The sequence below is a fragment of the Toxotes jaculatrix genome, chromosome 3, assembly GCF_017976425.1.
Source record: "Toxotes jaculatrix isolate fToxJac2 chromosome 3, fToxJac2.pri, whole genome shotgun sequence".
In the NCBI taxonomy this organism is placed as follows: domain Eukaryota; kingdom Metazoa; phylum Chordata; class Actinopteri; family Toxotidae; genus Toxotes; species Toxotes jaculatrix.
In genome coordinates this window covers 14,067,136-14,089,433 of record NC_054396.1, presented here as the reverse complement: position 1 = coordinate 14,089,433, position 22,298 = coordinate 14,067,136, and the positions used below count along the sequence as shown (strand labels likewise).

Sequence of the window (22,298 nt, the reverse complement as noted above, 5' to 3'; positions counted from 1 at the left end):
CACCATTTTCCTGATATTGATTGAGACAATATTACTTTCTCCAGAGGTGGAAGGAAGGTAGATGTTCTCCAGTATTTATGCTTTATTTTTGAGATACTTTACTTATGTACCCCAAGTACATTATGGTCTAATATATTAATAGCTATAGAGACTACAGATTTTACATACAAAAATAAAACATATTGTTTTACATTAAACTACCCATCATATTTAAAGTAGATCACATTATACCCAGCATCCAAATACAACAATATAATGCCGTATAGTGCATCAGTAATACTCCAATCATGCAATAAATGTAAAAATTCAAAACAGAATTTTGTTAATGCGTTTTAACCATCAGGGCTGGCATTTAAAGAAATGATGTTCCATCAAAAGGTTCAAGTTTTATGCTCATGTTTTCATATAACTTATTTTTGTTATATTTTGTAAATAACTGTGACTTTTTATTAGTTTTTCACCATTAACATTCTCACAGTTATTTCATATAACAATGTACTTCCTAAAGTAACCCTGTAGGTGTCACTATTTTATTTGGTATCTGACTCTGCTGCAGCTGCTGCTGTTTGTGTGAGTTGGAGAGGAGTTCTTAAGGTTTTTGTGGGGGCAGAGACATGGCATTTTGGCAAAGGGACCATGTGCATTTCAGACATAAAAAAAGACATTTAAAGGTAATTAAATGTCCAAGTTGAGTTTAATCACAGCCTTAAAACAGCCGACATGGGTTGAATTAACTGAGCTTTATGCTAGGACCTAAACTTGGGCCTGAGAGGCTGCTGACGTGAGGTCAGTAGATGAGAGTAGGGGCTCAGGAAAAGGCAGGTTTTTAATCAGGATGGCTGGTCTCATGTTTAATGCCAGGAATGTGGTTTGAAGTGTGTTTAAAATGCAAATTAAGTTCTTGGAGTTTATGACAGTACTGCTTTATAAGTTAAATAAGTTTAATGTAAAGCAGTAATGTCAAAACCATGTTTTACTGTGAAGTGTTCAGATGTTGCTGCAGGTTTAGAGCTACTGTGACTGAAAACACAAAGGTTTCAGACATCTGTCACACGCCAGTGCATGCCCTCCGCCCTCCAGACAATAAAGCTGTGGATAGGGGGTGTCCAGTGGAAGAGGGTCAGGCTCTTCTCCATTCTTGTGATCCTTTTATTCAATGCTCTCTTGAGCTTCCTAAGGGTTTTTTTTTAATACAAATAACCCTGTGGTTTCTTACCAATTTTTTTACAAGTAAAAATTTTAACAAATATTATTCACATGATAAATTGAGATTTGTGTAACACTTAATGTTAGAAGTTCATTTCTTTATAATTTCTAGAACATTTACTGGAGAGAACTACCTAATATTACAGTGATTTAATTTACTTTGCTGAATCTCAAGGCAGTTTTTGATGTCCAGAGGAATTTCCTTGAAATACCTTTAAACTCATTTAAACCCAAGTAGAAATTTCTAATCATTAATTGGTTATAGGAAGCTGTACTCTTTATTTAAAAGACTAATAGAGGGTAATTCATTTTAATTAATTTTGATGATTTAAAGTGCACCATCTGAATATCATTAGTGCCAGAATACAGGGATCTTTCCAGGAGACTTCCTAAGAAGTGATTAGGAAAGTGTCATGACCAAATGACTCAATAACATAAAGCAGTGCCAAGATCTGCAGCTCTCCATCACAAATCAAATCATATGCATGATCACTAATGCAAACAATGGAACCAAGTTCACACAGACACAAAAATAATATCTCTCTTTACGGGAAATTTTGGGGTGTGGAAAACATTTTTTTGTTGCTGTTGCAATATTAGGTGAAGTAAAGGGAAGAGCTGTGTTTTCTTGGGGTGGACATTTATTTAATTATTGTCACTTCCCCTAGAACAATATGAAATTGGACCTGGTCAGAATATTTGTAAGTAAAAAATTCCAGCGTCAGGGTCTCGTCATACAGCGCTCAAACCTCAAACATTTTTGAATTTCACAGACAAAAAGACAAATTTCTGTTTTTTTTTTTGGTTTGATATCTTCATTTCCATGACACAACAGTCTTTAGTGAGGTAGACTATAACAGGTCAAGAATTAGAAACATTGCTCCTTAAACTGGCATTTGAAATGACATGAAATAAATATTTCCATGTACAATGTCTTCAAAATGAGGTAGAACTGGTTACAGAGAATGTACAAGATACAACAAAGTTACAACTGAATTACAAAGATAACACTGAAATCCCATTTCTGATCTGCTGGACAAATTCAACTCGACTTACTTCAAGGAATCAGAGTAACACCAAGAAACAGCAAATACTGTTGTCTGTTGCCGTGTTCAAGGTTAATGTAGAGCACATTCTTTGTGTGGTATTGAAGAGCATTTAATTGTTGTAGCTAAGCGCTTAAATACTTTTAAAATCTGGGGGTAGGAATATATCATTATATGCTTAACACCTTTTTATTAATCTGCATTTTTTTTCTTCAGCATAATTTGAAGCAAAATTTGTTTCACACTCAACCACATTCTGAGTAAGTATAATTTTATGAATGTGCTTATATTTCCAAAAGAGGCATTAAAATACTTTTTCAATCACACTGAATTTCAGACTAAATCTGAAGATGCATATCAGCCTAAAATCTTACTATGAAAGGGGATTCACTCTCTGGGCATGCTTTTAGGCAGAAGTTCGTTTTTTTTACAGCTCCCAAAGGGTGTAATTTTGTACAAAATAATTGTATGGCACAATTTATGAAGGGATGAAATAGTGGAGCAGCAAAGCTACAACTTGGTACAAAAAAAGAGTTGTGACTGTACATATTTTCTGACAGTGCACATCCTTTATTTCTGTTTGTCACAATTAACTTCTCCCTTCTTCATGGTGTCAGTTCATGTTAAAGCTAAATTCAAGCTGATTGACAGGTAACACGTGGTTTTAAAATACTGACATGGGAAATGGGAATTGGACACTTTATTAAGACATTTAACAGACCTATTATAGAGCATTTACTGCAGTATGTGTACGTGTTGATATGTCAAACGTTGTCTATCAGGAGTGCTTTGTTTTGACTTTTTGTCCACAAAACCATTTCCCCCACTGCTAACTACACTAACACTTAACATGTCATTCATTTCTCCACCAAAACCTATAAGAGAATTACATCTATACATGAAGAAAATATGTTTCATATATCTAAAAACATCATTGATGTACATTATGGCATGTATTGTCCTTTTAAAAAAAATATCTGAATTACATTCAACATTTCAGGCCTTGGTACAAAAACCTCAAGTTTAATTTCCCCAGAGCTAAGAAATTGTGTGTGTGTGTGTGTGTGTGTGTGTGTGTGTGTGTGTGTGTGTGTGTGTGTGTGTGTGTAGGTATTTTCTACTGTTAGTATCAAAGGCCTTGTAAGTTCATTGTTTCCCTGAAGTGTTCAGAGTATCTTTTGCTCTTTGACAAAGCCATGGCTCCATTTTCATCTTGCTCCATAAAGCTCCTCACAAACACCCTAAGGTAATAACATACATTCTTATTTTTCATCATTCTGAGGTAACAATATTCTTCCTGAGTATTCAATAACACAACTATAAATCATCCTTTTGAGAGGCAAAGGTAAAGAGAATGCATATAAAAAAAGTAAATCCTAGAAGAGAAGCAGGTAGATCTTCATAAAGAATGTAATGTTGAACAAAAATTGTTAGAGGCACTGACTCAGAAGCTTCAGCCTGCATGCATCTCGGTCTGGGGTGTGCATCTGAACAAGCTCATGCAACTTTTAACAGTTTGCTCTGAGTGAATTTTAGCAGTATGCAGATGTAGGCTTGGTTGTTTGTTATTCGCTTGTTTTGTAGATGCGTTTGTAGGTTTGTATATTCATTCTTTCTTGTAATATTTTGAAGACAAGGTATAAACTGGACCAGGTATTATTACTCACAGATTCTTTAGAAAATACACCTGTTCATTTTAGGATTAGCAGAAATCTGCATGTAAACAACACGCTTTGAAGATGATCTGCATATACTCTGTATACTGTCATTGTTTGAATGCTAAACACATTTTAAAATGAACATAAAATCTGACATTATTTCCCCACTCTTTCTTTATATCAAGACAGTTTAAAGGGCGGCTTCATGTCTACTATCATGTAATCATTTGATAAGCAGCTTGGTATGTAGGAACTAGACAAAGACAGTTGTTGTTGAACAAAGTTGTTCAGCAATGAAAAAAGGCTGAGAGCAGGAGGCAAGGCTCCAGCACAGAGATTAGATAAAGAATGAGAAAAAAAAAACGATTAAGGAAGCTGGAAAAAAAAGTCAAGAATACGTAGAAGAGAAAGTGAAAAGCAGGGAAACATTCATTTCTCAAGGCCAAGTGACGGCACCAAGCCTCGGAGTGAGCTGTGTAAAGTAGCAGTGATTGTGCTGAAGTAGTATGGTAATCTCACCATTTCAGTTATTGCTCTCCTAACTTTTTGGTCAGTTCTGATTTTTGTGATGTGGTAGAACATATTGCAGTCAAAGGCCTTTTACATACATAATGGCCACAAATAATTACACCCACTTCTAAATCAGCAACGTTGCAGTGCTGTTGCCACAGTAGCAGAAAGGAAATAAATAGGATCCTGAGAGATACAGACACTCATACATTTAGACTGTCTTCATGTTATCTATGCCGAGAATGCCTCAACCTCACCCCTAAGACTTAACTCAACCTTTCAGGGCAAAAGGCCCCTGTGAATCTTTGGAAAAACATGAATAATGAAAATGTTAAATATGCACAAGAAATGCCAGTCTTGTGCCCTCTTGTGTTTGCAAGTGAAAATAAAATTTTCATTGACAAATCCAATGTTATTCCCCCGAATCTGTCTGCATTAAGAACCCTGGTTGGTTTCAAAGAGTGAGGGAATCCTCTCAAATGCCAACGGGGCCTGTCAGCGGCCTCCAGCTGGGTCCTCAGATCGTGTGTGCGACGCAGGTATCTTCATAGACATTCTCTGCGGCTGAGGAAAGTTGTGCTCCCCTGATACACTCTCTCCTGCTAGGCCTGATGGTGGGCTGTAGTCCCCTGACCTGGCATATGGGGGCGACATCAGGGGCTTTCCGGGTTTGTAGGCCTGTGGATCTGAAGCCGAGCCACTCATATCATAGCCATTGCTGTGCCCGTTGCCGTGGCCTTTGCTATGACTGTTTCCATTGTTGTACTTTCTGTAGCGCGATCCCTCCACCTCTGCGTCCTCCTGTCCTTCCTCTGCCATCTCAAAGGCCTTGCGTTTCAGTGGCCCCCCTGCCTCGGAGCTCCCTCCAAGGCTGTGAGATGTGTAGCTGTAACTCCCCCCCACCATGGTGGGCCTTGGGGCCAGAGGAGTTGGGGCACTAATCCCAGAGGGCAGATAGGAGGCACTGGGGTGGCTGTATCCAGAGGACAGGCTGGTTTGGGGGTAGCACCCTGGAGGGTAGTTGTAGACAGGAGTGCTGGCACTGTAGCTGGGCACAAGAGTGGGTGTGGCCTGCAAAGAGTGTAGAGTGGCAGAGGGAAGTGCTGCACTGGGCTGAGGGCAGTATCCTGATGACAGGTAGGTGCTGTTGTAGGCAGGAGGGTATTCCTGAGATGACGGGGCACTGCAGGAGCCAGCACCACTGTAACTTGGCTCAGAGGCCAAGTTACTGCTCACTACTGTTACACTTCCTGTGGCTGGGATGCCCACAGAGGCAGAACCCACCTTGGCGCCAGTTAATGCCTCTAGTCCAGGATAACACTCCATGCCCTGACCCAGAGCCCAGGGCTCAGATTCAGTTTTCAGGAAAGTTCCCGGGTCTGAGTAGGCTCCTGTAGCAGGGCGTTCATAGGACAGCTCTAGACCGGAGTACTTCTCAGCGTAGCGTTTAAGCAGAGAAGAAGCAGTAAGGGCGGATATGTCGTCACTGGCCCATGGGTAACCTGCGGGGGCATAGCTGCGGCGAGTAGCTGTAGCGTAGGGGTCGTGTTTGTGGGCAGATGGTGGCGAAGTAGTAGAGGTGACATCTAGGTGTTGCTCAGGCCACTGAGATAAAGGGGCGGCGTGCTCCGGAGACCAGTGCATCTTCAACAGACCTACAAGAAACAAGTCCAAAGCAGAATTAGTGCACACAACCTTGACATGATGTATCAGATGTTTTAAATTACATATTTGGAGCACTTTGTCTTGACCAGATAAAGGCTGTACGCCCCATTTGAGGTATTTTGATCCCTCTTTCTTCCAAAACTCACAAGCAAGCTAAAAGCCCATCTTCATGAATATCTGTCCTCATAATCACCTTGGCAAGCTGACTCCTTTCCAGAATCATGTCAGCGCTTAGCCAGTGTTCTTCTACTGAGTCTCATCCAAGCAGGGGACAACTGTTCTAATCTTTATGTGAAGCTGCCAACATAGCCCCCAGCCTGGTCTCCACGGCGATAAGCCTCTATCAGCCTGCGCTCTGCCCTCTGCCTTTGCTTCTCTCACATTGGGGCCATTGTTGTCTCTCTGTGAGTCTTTTAGTCCACAAAGCCACCCCCACCGAGCGTGTGATCTAATTCGGCCAAACCTCAGGGGTCTGCAGGACAGGGGGAATAGAGGGTGGGGTCACTGTGTAGGGGGGGGGTCAGAGTAGTTTTTTCGTTATACTACACAGAGACCGGACCAACACATCTATGAATACTATTAGAAGTGTACTGATTGAGCAGTCAGGAAAAAGTAAGATTTTAATGTGCCATGTGTGATTATCCATGCACTTTTACACAAACAGAGTAATCCACTGGTTTAGTGGTTGTGGGCTTGTCTTTTTGAACTGGCATTAGGCTGACATTCCAGGCATTGCAGAGTATTATTAAACTGTCTTGACCCCAGGCCTGGGCCAGAGGGGCTTCCCTACAACAGTACTGGACAGAGGAGGAAGCCATGGTCTTGATTTCACCAATAGTAGCTGACAAATAATTCCTATGGCAGTATATTGTAGGATGTGCGACTGATGCAATGGCACCGTGAAATGTTCTCTCGATGTATTTGGTGGATAAATGAGCCTTCCGTTACCACAGACAATTCAACTGTGAAACTAGTTTTTGTGACTTCATGGATGAGACTCTTTACAGCTTTTTTACAACTGTGTAAAATTAAAAGTATATCATGATTATTTGAATTACTAAAGCATATTCATTCTTTCCCTCTTTTTGGAAATAATCTTCCTGTTGTAGGAATCTTTTCCACCTCATTTAGAAAATATACACATATCTTGCAATCAAGAGCTAAATGTTGTGATTGCTTCATGAGATAAGCTATGATTCAAAACAAAGGCTAGAACTATTATTTTTATTGTCAATTAATCTGCCAGTAATTGTTTATTATTTTTATTTATTATTATTAATCATGTCAGTAAAATGCCTACAAACTCTTCCTGGAGACCAAGGTGACTTCTGCAAATATCTTGTTTTATCCAACCAACAGTTCAAAACCTCAGCTCATACTGAATTTACAATGAGTCCCAACCAGAGAGTGGTTGATATTTGTGCTAGAAAATGTACTTGATTATCATAATAGTTACCAGTTACTTTCTGTGGATCGACCAATGATGCAGCTCTGTTCAAGACCCTAATCCCTTAATCAAGATGTTTTACTTATTTGGCCAGGAAAAGCAGAAACTAATAGCAGCAGTAGTAGGTGTTTTGGTTTATTCATTATCACACAAACACACACATACACACACACACAGGTCTGGTCTGAAACTGAGTACATGTGGATTATATCAGGTTGTGCCACATGTCCACTCGGACCACCAGATGGGCCTCTAAATGGTCCACATGTTGATCCCTAAATTAAATGATCCTTCAGCCCAATAATCCCACTCATCCAATCCAGGGATCGCAGCGCTCTCGACCGGCACAGGCTCCACCCTGGGTCTGAGAAATCCCTATGCTCTAGGGAATTCTGACCCATCATGGTACCCATCCTGTCTACAAAAACATTGCTGGCACAGACCAGAGAAAGGGCTTATATCCCCACCTTACTCTTATACCTTATACCTTACCTCATATACCATATTCCTATACACTAAGTTTAAAATCAAAATTATATTGTACTTAACCCCAACAAGAGGGTGTTGATTGATTGTACTTCACTGTAAGTCTACAGACCATGGCTGGATTATGAAATAGGTCTACTAGGCATAGACCTGGGGGGCCAAAAGGGTTAGGGGGCCCTAAGCCACAGTGTCTGCTGTGAAGCAACTGTTATTAACATTTCTCATTATTCAGTCAAATGGCTCGGTCATTCATGTCAATATAAAAGCCCCATAAACATGTGATTTGAAGCTATTTGGGTAAAACTGACTTGAAATTCTATTTCTTGTTGAATTTAACTGGAAAAATCATAGATAAATTATTTAAACCTGCTCATTACATTTCCAGTTGTAGGCTAGATAGGAGTACATGTTTTATGTTTTAAAAAATGCGACGTTCAGCTTCAGGTATTCTGGCTACAAACTGGGCACCACTGTTTATGAATGGAGATCATCTTCTCTGCTATATTAGTGCGTTTGACAGTATCATTCTAAATCCAAAAACTAAATTAGATTATAAGTTTTAAAGTAAGTTTGTCCATTAAAAAATCTGAAAAAAGGGTTTATTTTCTTAAATTACAGTGCATCGTAGCATTTTTTTTTCTTGATGGAGTAGTAGATGAGCCATTGGCAAAAACTGTGTTGTGGAATATAACTCTGCCTTGGACATCCTTAACTTAAGTAGTAAAGCTTGTTTGAAATCAGTTGTTGATCTTTTAATATCTGTAATTTGAAATGGTTGTTTTTTTTCTGCTGATCCTATTGAGATCATTCTGCAGACCTAAAAAGCTTTTAGCTCAGTACTAAATGCATTTCATTAATTTTATCAAACATACAAACATACTTTGTCTTAATTAGAGTGTTAAATGAGACTTTCCAGCTGCTATCTGACTGGTTACAAAACCGAAAAACACTGAATATTAACATGAACAAAGTCCATCAGTATGTGAAGAATCAAAAACTTTGTTAAAAAATGCTGTAGCCTTGTGGTAGTATTTACACAGCCATTAAAATCTGAGCATTGTACATGGATACAGCCACACAGAGGCACATTTACGGTCATCAGACTAATACTCACTGGTCATGTTGATTGCAGGCATGAGCCAATCGTTTGCCGCTTTGCCTCTAATCTACTCCTCGCACCCCGTCTTCACCAGATGGTCTGTAATCTATCCAAGACATATTTTAAGTGCAGTAATCTATTGCGTCTGGAATCCTCATCCAAATTCAGCAGAGGAATGTGAAAACTGAACAGGATCACTCTGAGATCAGGCAGTGGAAGAGTGAACTGGAGGGTCTGGATGGGTTAAGGACCAGACTGAGGAAACCAGACTAATGAAGGATTAGAGCACATAAGTCTTATGGGAGTGTCAGCGCTGGGTGACAATCTGACAGTCATGAACAAGAATTAAAGAAGCATCCCTGGTGCTTCTTAGTCCTTATCCTTCCACTAAGCGTGTAATTTAGATGAAGGCTTTATTCCAAAATTATGGAACAATTTGACAAAAATTCAAACCTAATTTGGTTGCACAACAAAAAAATTATGTTTCTGTAACATAAATAGACATTACAAATGTATGGCTACAGAATAAGACCGTTTACAGGCAATGGTAACATGCACATTAAGGCTGGCATCAAATCCTAGCATCAAACTTCCACCTATTTCTTTCTTTCTGAAAGAAAAAAACTATATATATGATACTATAAATATGATACTAAATAATAAAATGACTGATGCATCAAAGCAAAAATAATGGTTTGGTTCTTAAAATCATTGCTTTTTTAAAGAACTGACCACATTCAGTTCACATTATATTTCTTATAGCAGACGTTCTGTCATGTTTTCAAGCTCTCTACAATGTAACATAGTTTTGGTTCTGATTTTACAAAGACTACTTCTTAGCAAGACATTTTTTATAACGTTTAGTATATGATAAGATCGTCATGTTTTCCAGGAAATGTGAATTTCTGGGACTGATTAAAACCTCTTACTGTCCCAGACATCTGTGTTAAAGTGAGGATATTAGGGAGCAGGGTTTGGGTATTAGGAAGGATGAGTGAGGGAGCCCCTAACCCTAATCTAGCATCTCATGTTGGCTTGGGGCTTGGAAACACACCTCCATTCTTGGCCATGCTTGGCTTACCAAGAGACAAAGATGAGCACTAAGCCGACAGCTTTCCTTAATCATTGTGATTATCATACTGTCGACCAGCACCAGTGTTGCCTCTGGGTTTGTCCTCCAGCACTTTGGCTACTGGACACAGATGAATGGAAAGCTCTCAGAGAAAACCATGGAAACAGGAACATGAAAGGAGGTCAGATCTGTTAGATCAGTCAGCTTATATCAGCAGTTGTACACAAAATATGTGTGCTGTACTGTTCCTGCATGTGCCTGTTGTATGTTACCTACCATTCTGTTTAGGCTCTAACCATCCATTGCGTACAGAACTGTTAAAATTGTCTCACTTATAATGTTTATTGATCTTGCGAAATGTATTTTAAGAGCCTCTTTAGTGAAATGCCACTGTAATATAATGCAACATACGCTCACATTTTCCAGTCACACACAAGTACCTGACTGAAACATCTACCATGCTTTTCCTCAGCTTATTATTTATTCTGTATTTGGACACCCAATTGATGGTTGGTGTGTGTTGCAATATTTTCATTGACCAGGAAACGTGGGTTGTGGTTAACCTTAAGCCCTGTTAGTTATGAATGATTTCAGTTGTGATATATTGGGGGAAAAGAATTTTTAAAAAATTATTAGTACCATTCACTTCTCTGCTCACTATGTTCCAAACAATGGCAAACTAATTACAATATGTTTACACCATTTGCAGATTACCCTTTTACACTCAGATGATGATTGTGATTCGGATAAAAGCAGTGTATTTAGAAAACAGAAGAATAGAAGAGCAGTGACGTGTCGTCAGGACAAGCAAGGCAAGCAGTGTTTGACCAGTTAAAGCTAAAAATAGACATCAGTTGGAATGATACTGAAGTGGAAGCACTTTTTCTTCTTACATCTCAGAAAAACATCCTGTCCCATAAAGGATCTGATATTACCTGTTTGCAATCATGGCCCACTAGAGGCCATGGAAGGCTTCTGTTTCTAGACGCTAGGTTGACTGCCTGCCATTGCTTCAATCATTTCTGTCATTTTTGTGGCCATATCCCACTGACAAAGGCTGGGGTTTGTCAATCAGAGGGGGAGCGGCCTTTTTCTGGACATTGCACACTGTGGATAATCTTGGGATCTTTGACGGGTGACTGTCTATAGCTAGCTAGAAATAAGTATGTTTGCCGTTCTGAGATTAGTTATGATGTTGTCCACAGCAGCAGCAGCTCTGATTGATCATCTAAGCAGCCACTGTCGAGGTGTCACTGTAGTAACTGTGCGCCTCAAGAACCTGTGGTATTGTAACATTTACAGTTGTGGCCAAGCCGTTGCGGTCACGTTCATTTACTCTCACATTCAGTTCTCCACACAGACCAGTAATGGCTGTGGTGAAGAAAATGTTAGCACTACAAATGGCTCTCCTAGATGTAAAAGGACCAATTTGTGTGGCATTATTGAGCTGTGAGATGTGTTGAGGCAAGAAGAAAGGAAGGAAATGTGAACATCCCAATCACAACTATCATAATCCTTAAGGTGTCCATGTTGCCTGCAGGGCCACTACAGTTACATATATATTATCTATATAAAGAGGTGCATGTTAGCTACATTTCCCTCTGGGAACCAGAACAAACACCAGAGTTACTTATAGTGTAACTACAATGATACTCACAAAGGTATAAATCAGCCTTGTGTGTTGTGTCTGAGTGTCATAAATTATCCCAATACAAGCAAATAACTCTCCTGAAATCCAAGCAGAGGAGGAGATGAGGTAAAATTGCAGAACTGTGATAAACACTCCTCCTTTTCCTCCTCTGTCCACATCAAGACCTAAACATGGATGCTACATGGCCTCAGGACTCACCACAAAGCAAAATATGCAGTATACGTTGTGTGTGCATCAGTGTGTAAAGCAGAGATTAGGGTGCTTGTAAACAGCAGCCTGATCGATCCAATAAAGAGATGGACTAAGTGTGACCCTCCCAGCTCTCTATCGTGCCATCAACAGCCTCCACTAAAACTGGTTTCAATGCGCTAACCTTTTCCTTCTTAAGGAGTGTTATCATCAATGGTATATATTCAGAAAACTCTGGTACTTTGTATTGCCTAACCACATGCTTTTATTTTTCTTTCAAGAAAACAGGATTATGCAAGTCATGGATGTTTTGTGCGCATCAGTGGAGGCCAGTTTGACTCGTGGTCCATTGCATGGTCAGTATGAGTAATTAGGGGTTAATTAGATGAAAGTACATGTGGGGGAAGGGCTGCCTGGAATGGGATTTGGGGGTTGCGAAGCATCAGAGGTGGCTGGCTGGATGAGGAGTGGAAACAAAAATCACCCTTTTGAAAGGTCCTCTGTTGGTGCTTTTACTCCACTCACAATAAACAAAGACTTACATTTCCTGAGGATGGACAGACACACACTCACCAAGATGCACTCACACGCAGGCTCTAGCACTCCTAAACATGTTTTGTGGTTTTGGTGCAGTGTTTAGCTTCAGCTGGCCAACAGGCAGAGGGACTCTTGGTCATCTATCGGATGAGTCAGGTTGCTGGAATGCCAGGAATCTAACCTGAGATCTATTTACAAAGCACATATCCTCTCCATACGCTCAACACACACACTGTCCACTCCCAGGCTAAAGGAAGGTAGGGAACAAGGAGAGAGAGAGAGAGAAAACATGCTTACTTACAGTGCTGATAAATGACCCAATCAGCTGTTTGCACATTACTAGGTGATTTGTATTCGTTAGAGTTAATTCACAGCACCTTTTGGAAGATCAATACAGAACACAACAGAGAAGAAATTGGATATGAATATACATGGAGTGTGTCAAGATTCCTGTTGCAATGGACAATGGACTGCACACACGTATCACCCAGCTATCCTGCTTGCTTACAGAGCAAATGAGGGTTAGATTGTTATGTAAGCAGTGACCATAGTCTAAAACGCTGAGCATGAAGGAGGTTCTGAGGAGAAAACCCTCCCTGTCCCTCCTCTTTCCCCTTCCCCCTTTTCCCCAGGCCTGCACAGTCCACCGGGCTACACTGCTGTCAGCCAATCAGCTACTGTAACATAATCTGAATAAACTTTTACATATCCCTAACCACCAAGTCATCTCCAACTCCAAATCACATAACCTTTAGAGTCTGAACATGGTTTTTCCACTCAAACACACACATCCAGTCACATAGATTTATTTCAAAGCCCTACTGAGAAACGAGTTTACTTTAAATAATTTTGCTCCTACTTTTCCTCTCATTTCTTATGTTTTGCTTTTCCTTCACTCTGATTTTACCCCAGAGTCTTCTTCTTTTGAGCTACCCTCCTTCTCTCTGTGCTGTAGTAAAGACAGGATTGTGTGTCCGACCCTGTGTGGTCAGTTTCCCCCTCCCCCACTCCTTTAGCTCACACACAAACACATGTGGCAGAGGCTGGCCTGGCCCCTCTTTGCTTATTGTGTCCACTCATATATCAGGCTGCAGCTGACCAGTCCCTCCTCATGTCCTCTCCATCTGCCCTTCACTTTGCTCTTCCTCTGTCATTTTACCACCAGCAACGCAGGTCTTCACTATAGCACCTAATGAGGAATTAAGGTGTGCTACAACTTGCTTAACAAGCTTTCATAATTGCTATGAACGACTAGTGTGTGTGTGTGTGTGTGTGTGTGCGTGTGTGTGTGTGTATGAAGGCGGAGGGCAATGTTTATGTGTTCCTCTATACAGGACTAATGAGAGGCTGTTGACACCATGCTGCTAAGGATCTGGCTTTTATTCACAGAATGGCTTCACCCTGGTAACTGGCTACTAAGAAATGGCTGCAACTGCTCATCCCTCTCTCACACACTATCATCATTATGGACAGAGTCCATAATGAGGTGTGAGTGACTGTGATTACATCTTTATTTGTTTTTGTTTGTGCATGACAAACAATCTGTCAGTGTATGAGATCGGATTAAAGAAAGAAGTTGAGGCTATAAAAACACACACACACACACACACAAATGCCAGTGTAGGATTCTGTGCTGTCCAGGCTTCTGTGGGAAGAAATCTAACATGACGCTGTGAGTCTTTTTGAGGAAGGAATGTGACACACGCACGCTACTAAAACTTCTATCTGCTAAGAAAACTCCTTCATTGTTCCTTGAAACTTCAAGAAATTTTTTTAGACCTTTGTTTGGCTTTGTACCTTAGTGTTGCCCTTTGGAATACAAAATACATGTAGAAGTAAATCCCTTTTGCATTATTCCAATCAGGTTAGTGTCGTAATCCTGTTAAAGCTAATCAATAGCTGAGTCAATCAATATAAACATATTCATCAGCCTGGATAGCAACCTTTCATGATTAGCATATATACAAACTGAGACTATTCTGTGATGTGTCGGTAAGATTGATGTGATTTGATCTTCTTTTACATATTGCAGTTGCAAAAAGATCTGTCAACCATGATATGTAATACTATGACACACAAAATATTGCCAAGTTGTGAGATTCACACTTTAGGAGAAACCTGAAGCAGACAGTTCATCTAGTCTATGTTTTTTAGAAAGTATATACAGATTTTATATTGAAACATATGTTATTTTTGCCTCAGAGAAAGTACCCCCAGAATCTCAGTGTATGGTGGTGCATTCATTGTTATAATCAACATTTAGTGGATCTTCCATTCTCTGAAATCTCTTGAATACAGCTTAGCTACACAGGCTGTTCCACCGTACCGTACTGCTTCAACATGGCCATGTGGATCTGAGAGGACAGACAGTGGCTCTTTAGATGTTGTCTGTTTAAACAAACTGTTACAATAAAATTTTCACATGGAGGGGCTGGAAAAACAGACACTGAACACTTTCTGTGAAATTCCTCAATGCAAAGCCTGGAGACTCAGCTGTTAAAGCCATTAGCATATCTGCCTTCTCAACATGACTTCTCAGAGACCCCACCACCACCCCCAACCCCCAAGCCGCTCATTTCCCTCTACACAACCACAGGAGATGAGTCCTGGACAAAAGAGGAGCCAAAAGAAGAAGGTGTACAGGAAAACAGACACAAACCAAGCTGGGTCATGATATTACACATACAGCATGCCAAACGGGCCATTGGACATGACCATATATAAACGTAATCACCCGAGCGCAGGCAGCGTGTGAAAATGAAATCAGTGCAGACTTACTGTAAGGGGTGACAGGACTGAGCATTCTGCAGTCCTGGCCCCAAGGTGAAGAGGAGAGGACCGGGTCCACTTGGTGCTAGTGAGGGCCCAGCTGCATGCTCCAGGGCCTTCCTGAGCTACTGCTGCTAGTGGTTGTGCGGCTGCTGGTTTGGCTAGTGACTGGTCTCCTGCGCCCCTCCATAGTTCATCTCACACTTCGACACCGCTCCAACACACTGCCACCTGCAGAACGCCCACATGCCAGTGTCAGAGCCAACAGTTACCATGACCATGACTAGGTTGTATATTTTGTAATTTTGTAATGTACAAATGATTGAAAAATGCTCTCACTTTCTTGCAGGTTAAAGGTTAAATTCAATATATATATCAAAAAGACAATTGTGACTATGACTTTTGGCAAATACTTGCAGAAAGCAACTGAAATTGACTGATTGATTTATAATGAGTTTCTCATGCACTCCTTGTGTTTATGTTTGTGCATATACACATGCATGTGTGTGAGTGAATAATCAAGAGAGTTGGAATGCTAAATGCCCTGACAGAGAGGGGGCTTTTACCCTCTGACCACACAACCGCACGGCCAGCGGAGTGAAGTTCCTAATTCTTTGAAGCCACCCGTGTTTCAGCACAAACACTACAAACCACAGCAGCAAAGAGAACTTTGTACTCTTCACAGATAAAGGAAGCTTTCCTGTCTAACACAGAACACATGAGGAAAAATGTGAAGAATGAGCTTAGAATAAGAGAGTGTTTGTAATAGCCCCCTGGGTTGACATTTAGAGGACAAACTAATGAGTATGGCATGCACGTGTGTAAAGAGAAGGAACCGTAGCATGTACAATGGGGTAAGCAGAAGGAACATACATGGATGGCACACAAGAAACAGAGGACAAGGAGCGCTGAAAAGAACAGGAATGTGCAAGAAGCAGCAGAATAATTGTCATTACTGTTGAAAGGAGACAAAAACAATTTTTTTCAACAAGTGAGTTAATGGTTACTGACCTGATCATGCCTGGATCTACTTGATGAGTGGCTCAATTAATGAAGTAATCCACTATTCCAGAGAGTAAAACAGAGGGAGCCGATGTAAATATGTGTGTGACTGGGCGAGCTTGTGTGTGTTATGAGTGTGTGTGTGTGTGTGTGTGAGGCTTGTACTCTCTTCTGGGACCCTATCCTTCTCTCCTACACTCCCTCGCTCGCCCTCCAGCTCCCTTCTCCCTCCCCCTCTCGCTCTCCCTCGCCTAGTGACAACAGAGCAGCACATACATCCCCTCCCCCAACCACGCCACCCCTCCCCCTCCTTCTCCCTCTCTTTTGTTAAAACTATTTCAGCAGGAAGGGAGAGAGAGGGAAAAAGTGACCTATCATGCAGTGTCAGAGAAGAGCCTGTTTCCCCCTGCTGAGTGTGTGTGTGCATGAATTTCTGCATGCATGCTCTTGTGCACATTTGTGTAAGATCTTATTTGCATGTGCGTGTATGCATGTTTTTGGTTGTAAACCTTCAGTCTGGTGAATGAGCATGTGTCACACACGCTTGTGAAAAATAGCGAATTTTCTCCTTCGCTGATCACATGAGAAGTTCAGTTATTGTCAATGACTTCTATTGATCTGGTACATTGATCTTAGTATTTTTGGGAGGGTGGGCTTGAAACAACCATGTCAGTATTACCTAATTCCTCTGGTACCCCACCCCACCCCCCACCCTACACACACACACACACACACACACACATGCACCAGCCTGCACACATGCATGGGCAGCAGCAAATGACCTCCACATTGGCCTCAAACCTTTGATGCAGAAGTGGATTAATTTCTTCACCTGTAATTTATCAGTACCATTAAAATATAAGCTCATGCTGCTTTTATTTCATTTCAATATGTGGGGCTTATTTAACCTCTTTCCTCTAGTACCTATTTTTTGTCTAAACCCAGTCCCTCATACATGGAAACACAGCTGTGGTTCTGCATTTAGAGTTATGGTGTAGGCGGGACAAGCTGGTCCACTCCTCATGTTACCCTGCTGTAAACAGTCAAGGCCCTGCAGGATACCCTCCTTTCGCTTTGGCTGCTCTTAACACCAGGATCTGTCTCAATCACATACACACACACACACACACACACACACACACACACACACACACACACACTCACACACAGGCACATGTTTGACATGTGCGAGCCATGTTTCAGAAAGGGGTTGTTCATGGGACAAACTGTAACTTTCCCCTGTAATTAAATCTTATTAGACCATAATCACACCCCTATGATTAGAAAGCAGAGTTTTAACAAACAAAATGATCACCTCCCACTGTCTTACACTAACTGTACAACATTAGAGAGGGGATAAAGATCTTGTGAACTACCAGTGGACTATTATCTGAGAGTACTATGAGTTAGATTGTTGCCAATAATAGTGGTGGAGGTGAAGGCTTGGTACAAGAGTTTTCATCAGGTGACTCAGAGGAGTAATGGCTAGTGCAGCGCTCAGCTCTTTCTCCCTTACCTGCTTTGCTGACAGACACTGAAAAAAAAAGCTAGGCTGTTATTTTGCAGGCTAGGAAACAATACATCTAAACAATCCCAAACGTGCTGCGGGGGCTGTTCTTTTCATCCCAGAAAAAGTAGGCTGCTTGATACATTCTCACTGCCGAGTCGAAGCCCCCAGATGTGGTCTCTCGTTATGTCAAAAACACCTCTGCATGTAGCCGTGTGGCCCTAAGCAGGTCACTGGGACAAGCAGAGGGACAAAGGGCAGAGGCTGTGCTAATGACAGTCAAACACAAAGGTGCGGCTATAAGCAGGTTGGAGAACAGATTTACTGGCAGAGACAGGAGGGGAGAAATTTCCTTTGCAACTCAACTACTGGAAGAGATATAGCACAAATACACACAGGAAGGCAGATTTCCACACACACATACACACATGTAACGGCTATGCTGGAAATTGGACATGGTAACTCTAACCCTAGGTCCCTTTGGCCCTGTGGGTGGGATAGGTCACATGATAGCACCCCAGAGAAGCTCAGCTGTTTGTCGCTCTAATTCTGTCTCAAGCAGCTGAGCACTGGCCTGCTGCTCCACTGAACTGTCCCAGTAAATAATAATCCCAGTGTGTGTGTGTGTGCGTGTGTGTGTGTGTGTGTGTTTGTGTGTGCGTGTGTGTGTGTGTGTGTGTGTGTGTGTGTGTGTGTGTGTGTGTGTGTGTGTGTGTGTGTGTGTGTGTGTGTGTGTGTGTGTGTGTGTGTCAGAGCAGGGAATGGGGTTAATGATGAAAATAAGTCCAAATCTTTAAAAACCAGACTGCTGTTGCATCTATGGAGAGAAATACCTGAAATACAAATTTCACTCACCAAATATGTTCACAAATGATGTGAGGGATGAATTATGAGACAGAGAGACACAGAGAGAGAGAGAGGTGGGCCAAAACAGGAACAGGAAATCTTTGGAAAAAGCACAGGAAACAAGTGTATTGTGGGTATTGTCTCACACAGGCGATGTCAGTGTCAGCGAACTACTGTGTTTGTATTTGAAGGATAGGGCTGGTGATGTCCTGTATTTTTCTTACTGTTAAGGAATCCTATGACAAAGAAACAATGAACTGATCCAACTAGTAAGCACTGCCTGTGTATCCAAAGCTTCTTCTCCCAGTTTGGGTCACAGAACACCATTGTCCAAAAACCATTAAAACACGCAAAAATGAGCCAGACAGTTGCACTGGGTAACGTGTCCTTTCATTGCAATGACCATGGCTACTGTAGTTTATTCTGAGTTATTCCCATAAACACCATCCTGACTAGGACACTTAATGTGTAATAATCCACGAAAAGTAGTCCCCAGCAAACTCTCTATTGTTTCCTGACTGAGAAACACTTGCTTACAGCTATAGTTCCCATATATTTGTAAGCCATTTTTTAAAGATTTAACTATTCAGTAGGGACCAGTAGGATTGTGGGTGAATGCCATAGACAGGGTAGGGAAGTCAGAAAGCTGAGAGATTTTTTTCCATGTGTAGATAAAAATGCATTCATGTACTATGTATCACACAGAAACTGGAGACAAGCTCATGCTGTGGTACTTACACGAAGGAAGATACACACACTATACTATTAATATTTCTAATGTTGATAATTCTGTTTATTTTTCATTTTTATGATTGTCTTGTCTTGGAAACATGATACTGACCGTAATCCACTTCCTTAAGACAATCAATACAAAGGAGCAGAAAAGCACACTGGCACACACACACGCTTGCACATGTGTGCGTGTGCACACACTAACTCCTCGTGTGTCCTTTCATCTCATCAAGTGCAGAATGCCAATTAGCACTACATTCAGAATACTGTATGTCTCTCAAGGTTAAAAGGAACTGTCGTCACAATGATTTGCAATTACAGCACCAAAGCAGAGACTGTGCATGTCCATGAGAAGCTGAAAGTACAAAAAGTGCAATAATATAAAAGTAAAACAAATAACACGAAGCACAGTCCTTCTGACCAGGAAAAGCAAAAAAAATGTGTTTTATATGTAATGTACTAAAACAGTTGAAACAGCACCTCAAGGAAGCTTACTGCATGCATGCACACACACATGCGCTCTCCCCCTAACAAACACGCACACATCATTGCACACCACATACACACATGCAGCAAAGTGATCCATGTTAGAGTGGCTTATTGTTCTCTGGTATTGAGGACACAATATCCAAGTCTGGTAATAGAGGTTAGATTAATTGCTGACAAATCTGTATTCAGCAGTTCCCTTTCTCTCTGCTTGACAGATTTATGACAGAGATTGATGGAGGGGAGGGACGAGCCGGGAGCCGTCTCTGTTCAGTGAGGAAAGAGGACAACAGCTCAGTGAGTCAAAGAGAAACAGAGGAAAGAAAACAAAACAACAAAAAAGACAAACAGAATTGTTTTGGCTGGATCTTACACATGACCAACAACTTTGTCTTTGAGCTTGTAGGAGAGATGCGATCTCATATTTTATGCTTTTAGGGTTAAGGTAATCAGAGTAATAACACATCTAAAATAATAATAAGAATCTTAGAGATAAATTATAAAATCTTACCTTCAAATTACAGGCTCTTTTTGCAGCAGACATTTTGATCTGTTATAGAAGGAAAAGCACAAGTGTTACTAATAACATTAACAATGGCTCTGTTCTGTTTAAGTGTCTCGGTAAGCCATGACAGTGTGACAGTGGGCCAGCAGGCACAGAACCAGGACCCTGAAACTGAAACAGCTAAATGGAATTAAGCCAATTTGAAATGTTATTATTTACACCTATGATTGTTAAAATAGATTTTTGTTAAAAAATAGCATGATTTAGTCAGCTGCTTCAACTAATATTAAAATTGAGTTAATGCTGAAACTGCAAGCAGAAGCAAGGTTTATACAGTTTTTAACATTTAACATTTTAGAAACTGATACCACTCTTGTGGTAGTTACAGTTCGCAGCCGGTTAGCTTACCTTAGTACAAAGACTTAAAAGTGGGGGAAACAGATAGCGTCTTATGTGTCAAACTATTTCTTGGCCAGTATGAGTTGCCAGGCAATCAGCAGAGACTCTGAGAAGTTGCTCGACATAGCCAAAAATTAGTTGAGCACACAATTCTCTGTGAATCATTAAATTGTACTTTTCACTCATTGGTCTTTGATCAGATTTTTAAAAAGACAAGATATAATGAATCAATCTGTGAGACTGAGATGTGTTGGAAAGCTGATTTTTTCCCCCACTTTTGGACAGAGCAAGGCTAGCTGTTTCTCCATTTTCAGTCTTTGTGATAAGCTAAACTAATAAGCTACTAGTGGTGGCTTTATGTTTACTGCACATGAGAGAGAGATTGATCTTCTCACCTAACTCTCAGCACCAAAGGGCATAAGCATATTTCACTAAAATGGTGAGGTCTTCCTTTGATACAGCTATTTTCATTGTCAACCACTGCTGTAACTAATAGCATTAAACAAAGGCTGCATTCCATTCAGGTGTGTCACTTCCAGGTGTTTTGCATGAGGCTCTCTCTCATGGCTTAGTGGCAACCTCACATGAAACAGAGCACATCATTAATATAATTAGTTACAACTTTGCCTTTCCTGTTATGAAAATCTCCTATTGCCCAGGCGAACTCATGTCATGTGATCCTGTGATCCTGGAATCAGCTCACATGGTTAAAGAATGACAATGAATGAATGAACAATTGAACACATCATTAATGTCCTCAATGCCCACTGATCATTTAGAAAAAAAAGTGCATTTCAGCTGTAGTTGGTTCTTCAGTTCTCTTTCAAAAACAAACAAACAAACAAAAAAAACAAAAAACAAAAAAACAAAAACAAAAACAGGACTTTCACGTGAGCACAAAGGATTTCTTTGAATGCTTAAGTCTTGGAACAGGGACATTAGGGCCAGGGTTCCTCCTCAGCTGATTGGCCCTGTGCTGGCCATGAGCCATAGTGGACCCACATGATAACAATCAATGCAGCGCACAAATAGACAAGCTGAAATGACATTGTGTAAATATAACATATGTATAATGAGACCTTCAATGCTATGTGGAGAATCCAACACAGCTTAACGGATCTGTCTGATTCTGCTGATCTCCGATTCAATATATGTGTTAAAAACCATTTAAAATGTCTTGTCCTCCTGCCTCCTTCCACCTGATGTCACAGCCAGCTGCTTGCCTGATTGGTTGACTCCATAGCCCGCCAGCTGTTTGTAATCAGGAACATTTGGGAGTGAGGATCACATGACGCCCTCAAGGCACACATGCACACATAGATGTATACATACAGAGAGTGTGGTGCATCTTTAACCTCATACCCCTTCCCACAGGCAACAACTTTGCAGTCGGGATCACCTCCAGATGTGCACACTGTGGTCTCACCTCAGGATAAAAAACGGGGGAGGGGTGCGGCACAGGGAGGGAGGGGACAGGCTAATGAAA

At 41.0% G+C, this 22,298-nt stretch overlaps 1 protein-coding gene across 1 annotated transcript; it reads right to left on the bottom strand.

The window, feature by feature from the left end:
• Positions 1 to 1,998: 1,998 nt before the first annotated feature.
• On the bottom strand, positions 1,999 to 16,501 carry si:dkey-195m11.8 (fidgetin). Its single transcript, XM_041032994.1, has 3 exons — positions 16,347 to 16,501; positions 15,345 to 15,566; positions 1,999 to 6,075 (listed from the first exon to the last, which is right to left on the bottom strand). The coding sequence occupies exons 2-3, from the start codon at positions 15,367 to 15,369 to the stop codon at positions 4,916 to 4,918; spliced, it is 1,185 nt and encodes a 394-aa protein (XP_040888928.1). The 5' UTR covers positions 15,370 to 15,566; positions 16,347 to 16,501; the 3' UTR covers positions 1,999 to 4,915.
• Positions 16,502 to 22,298: the final 5,797 nt, after the last annotated feature.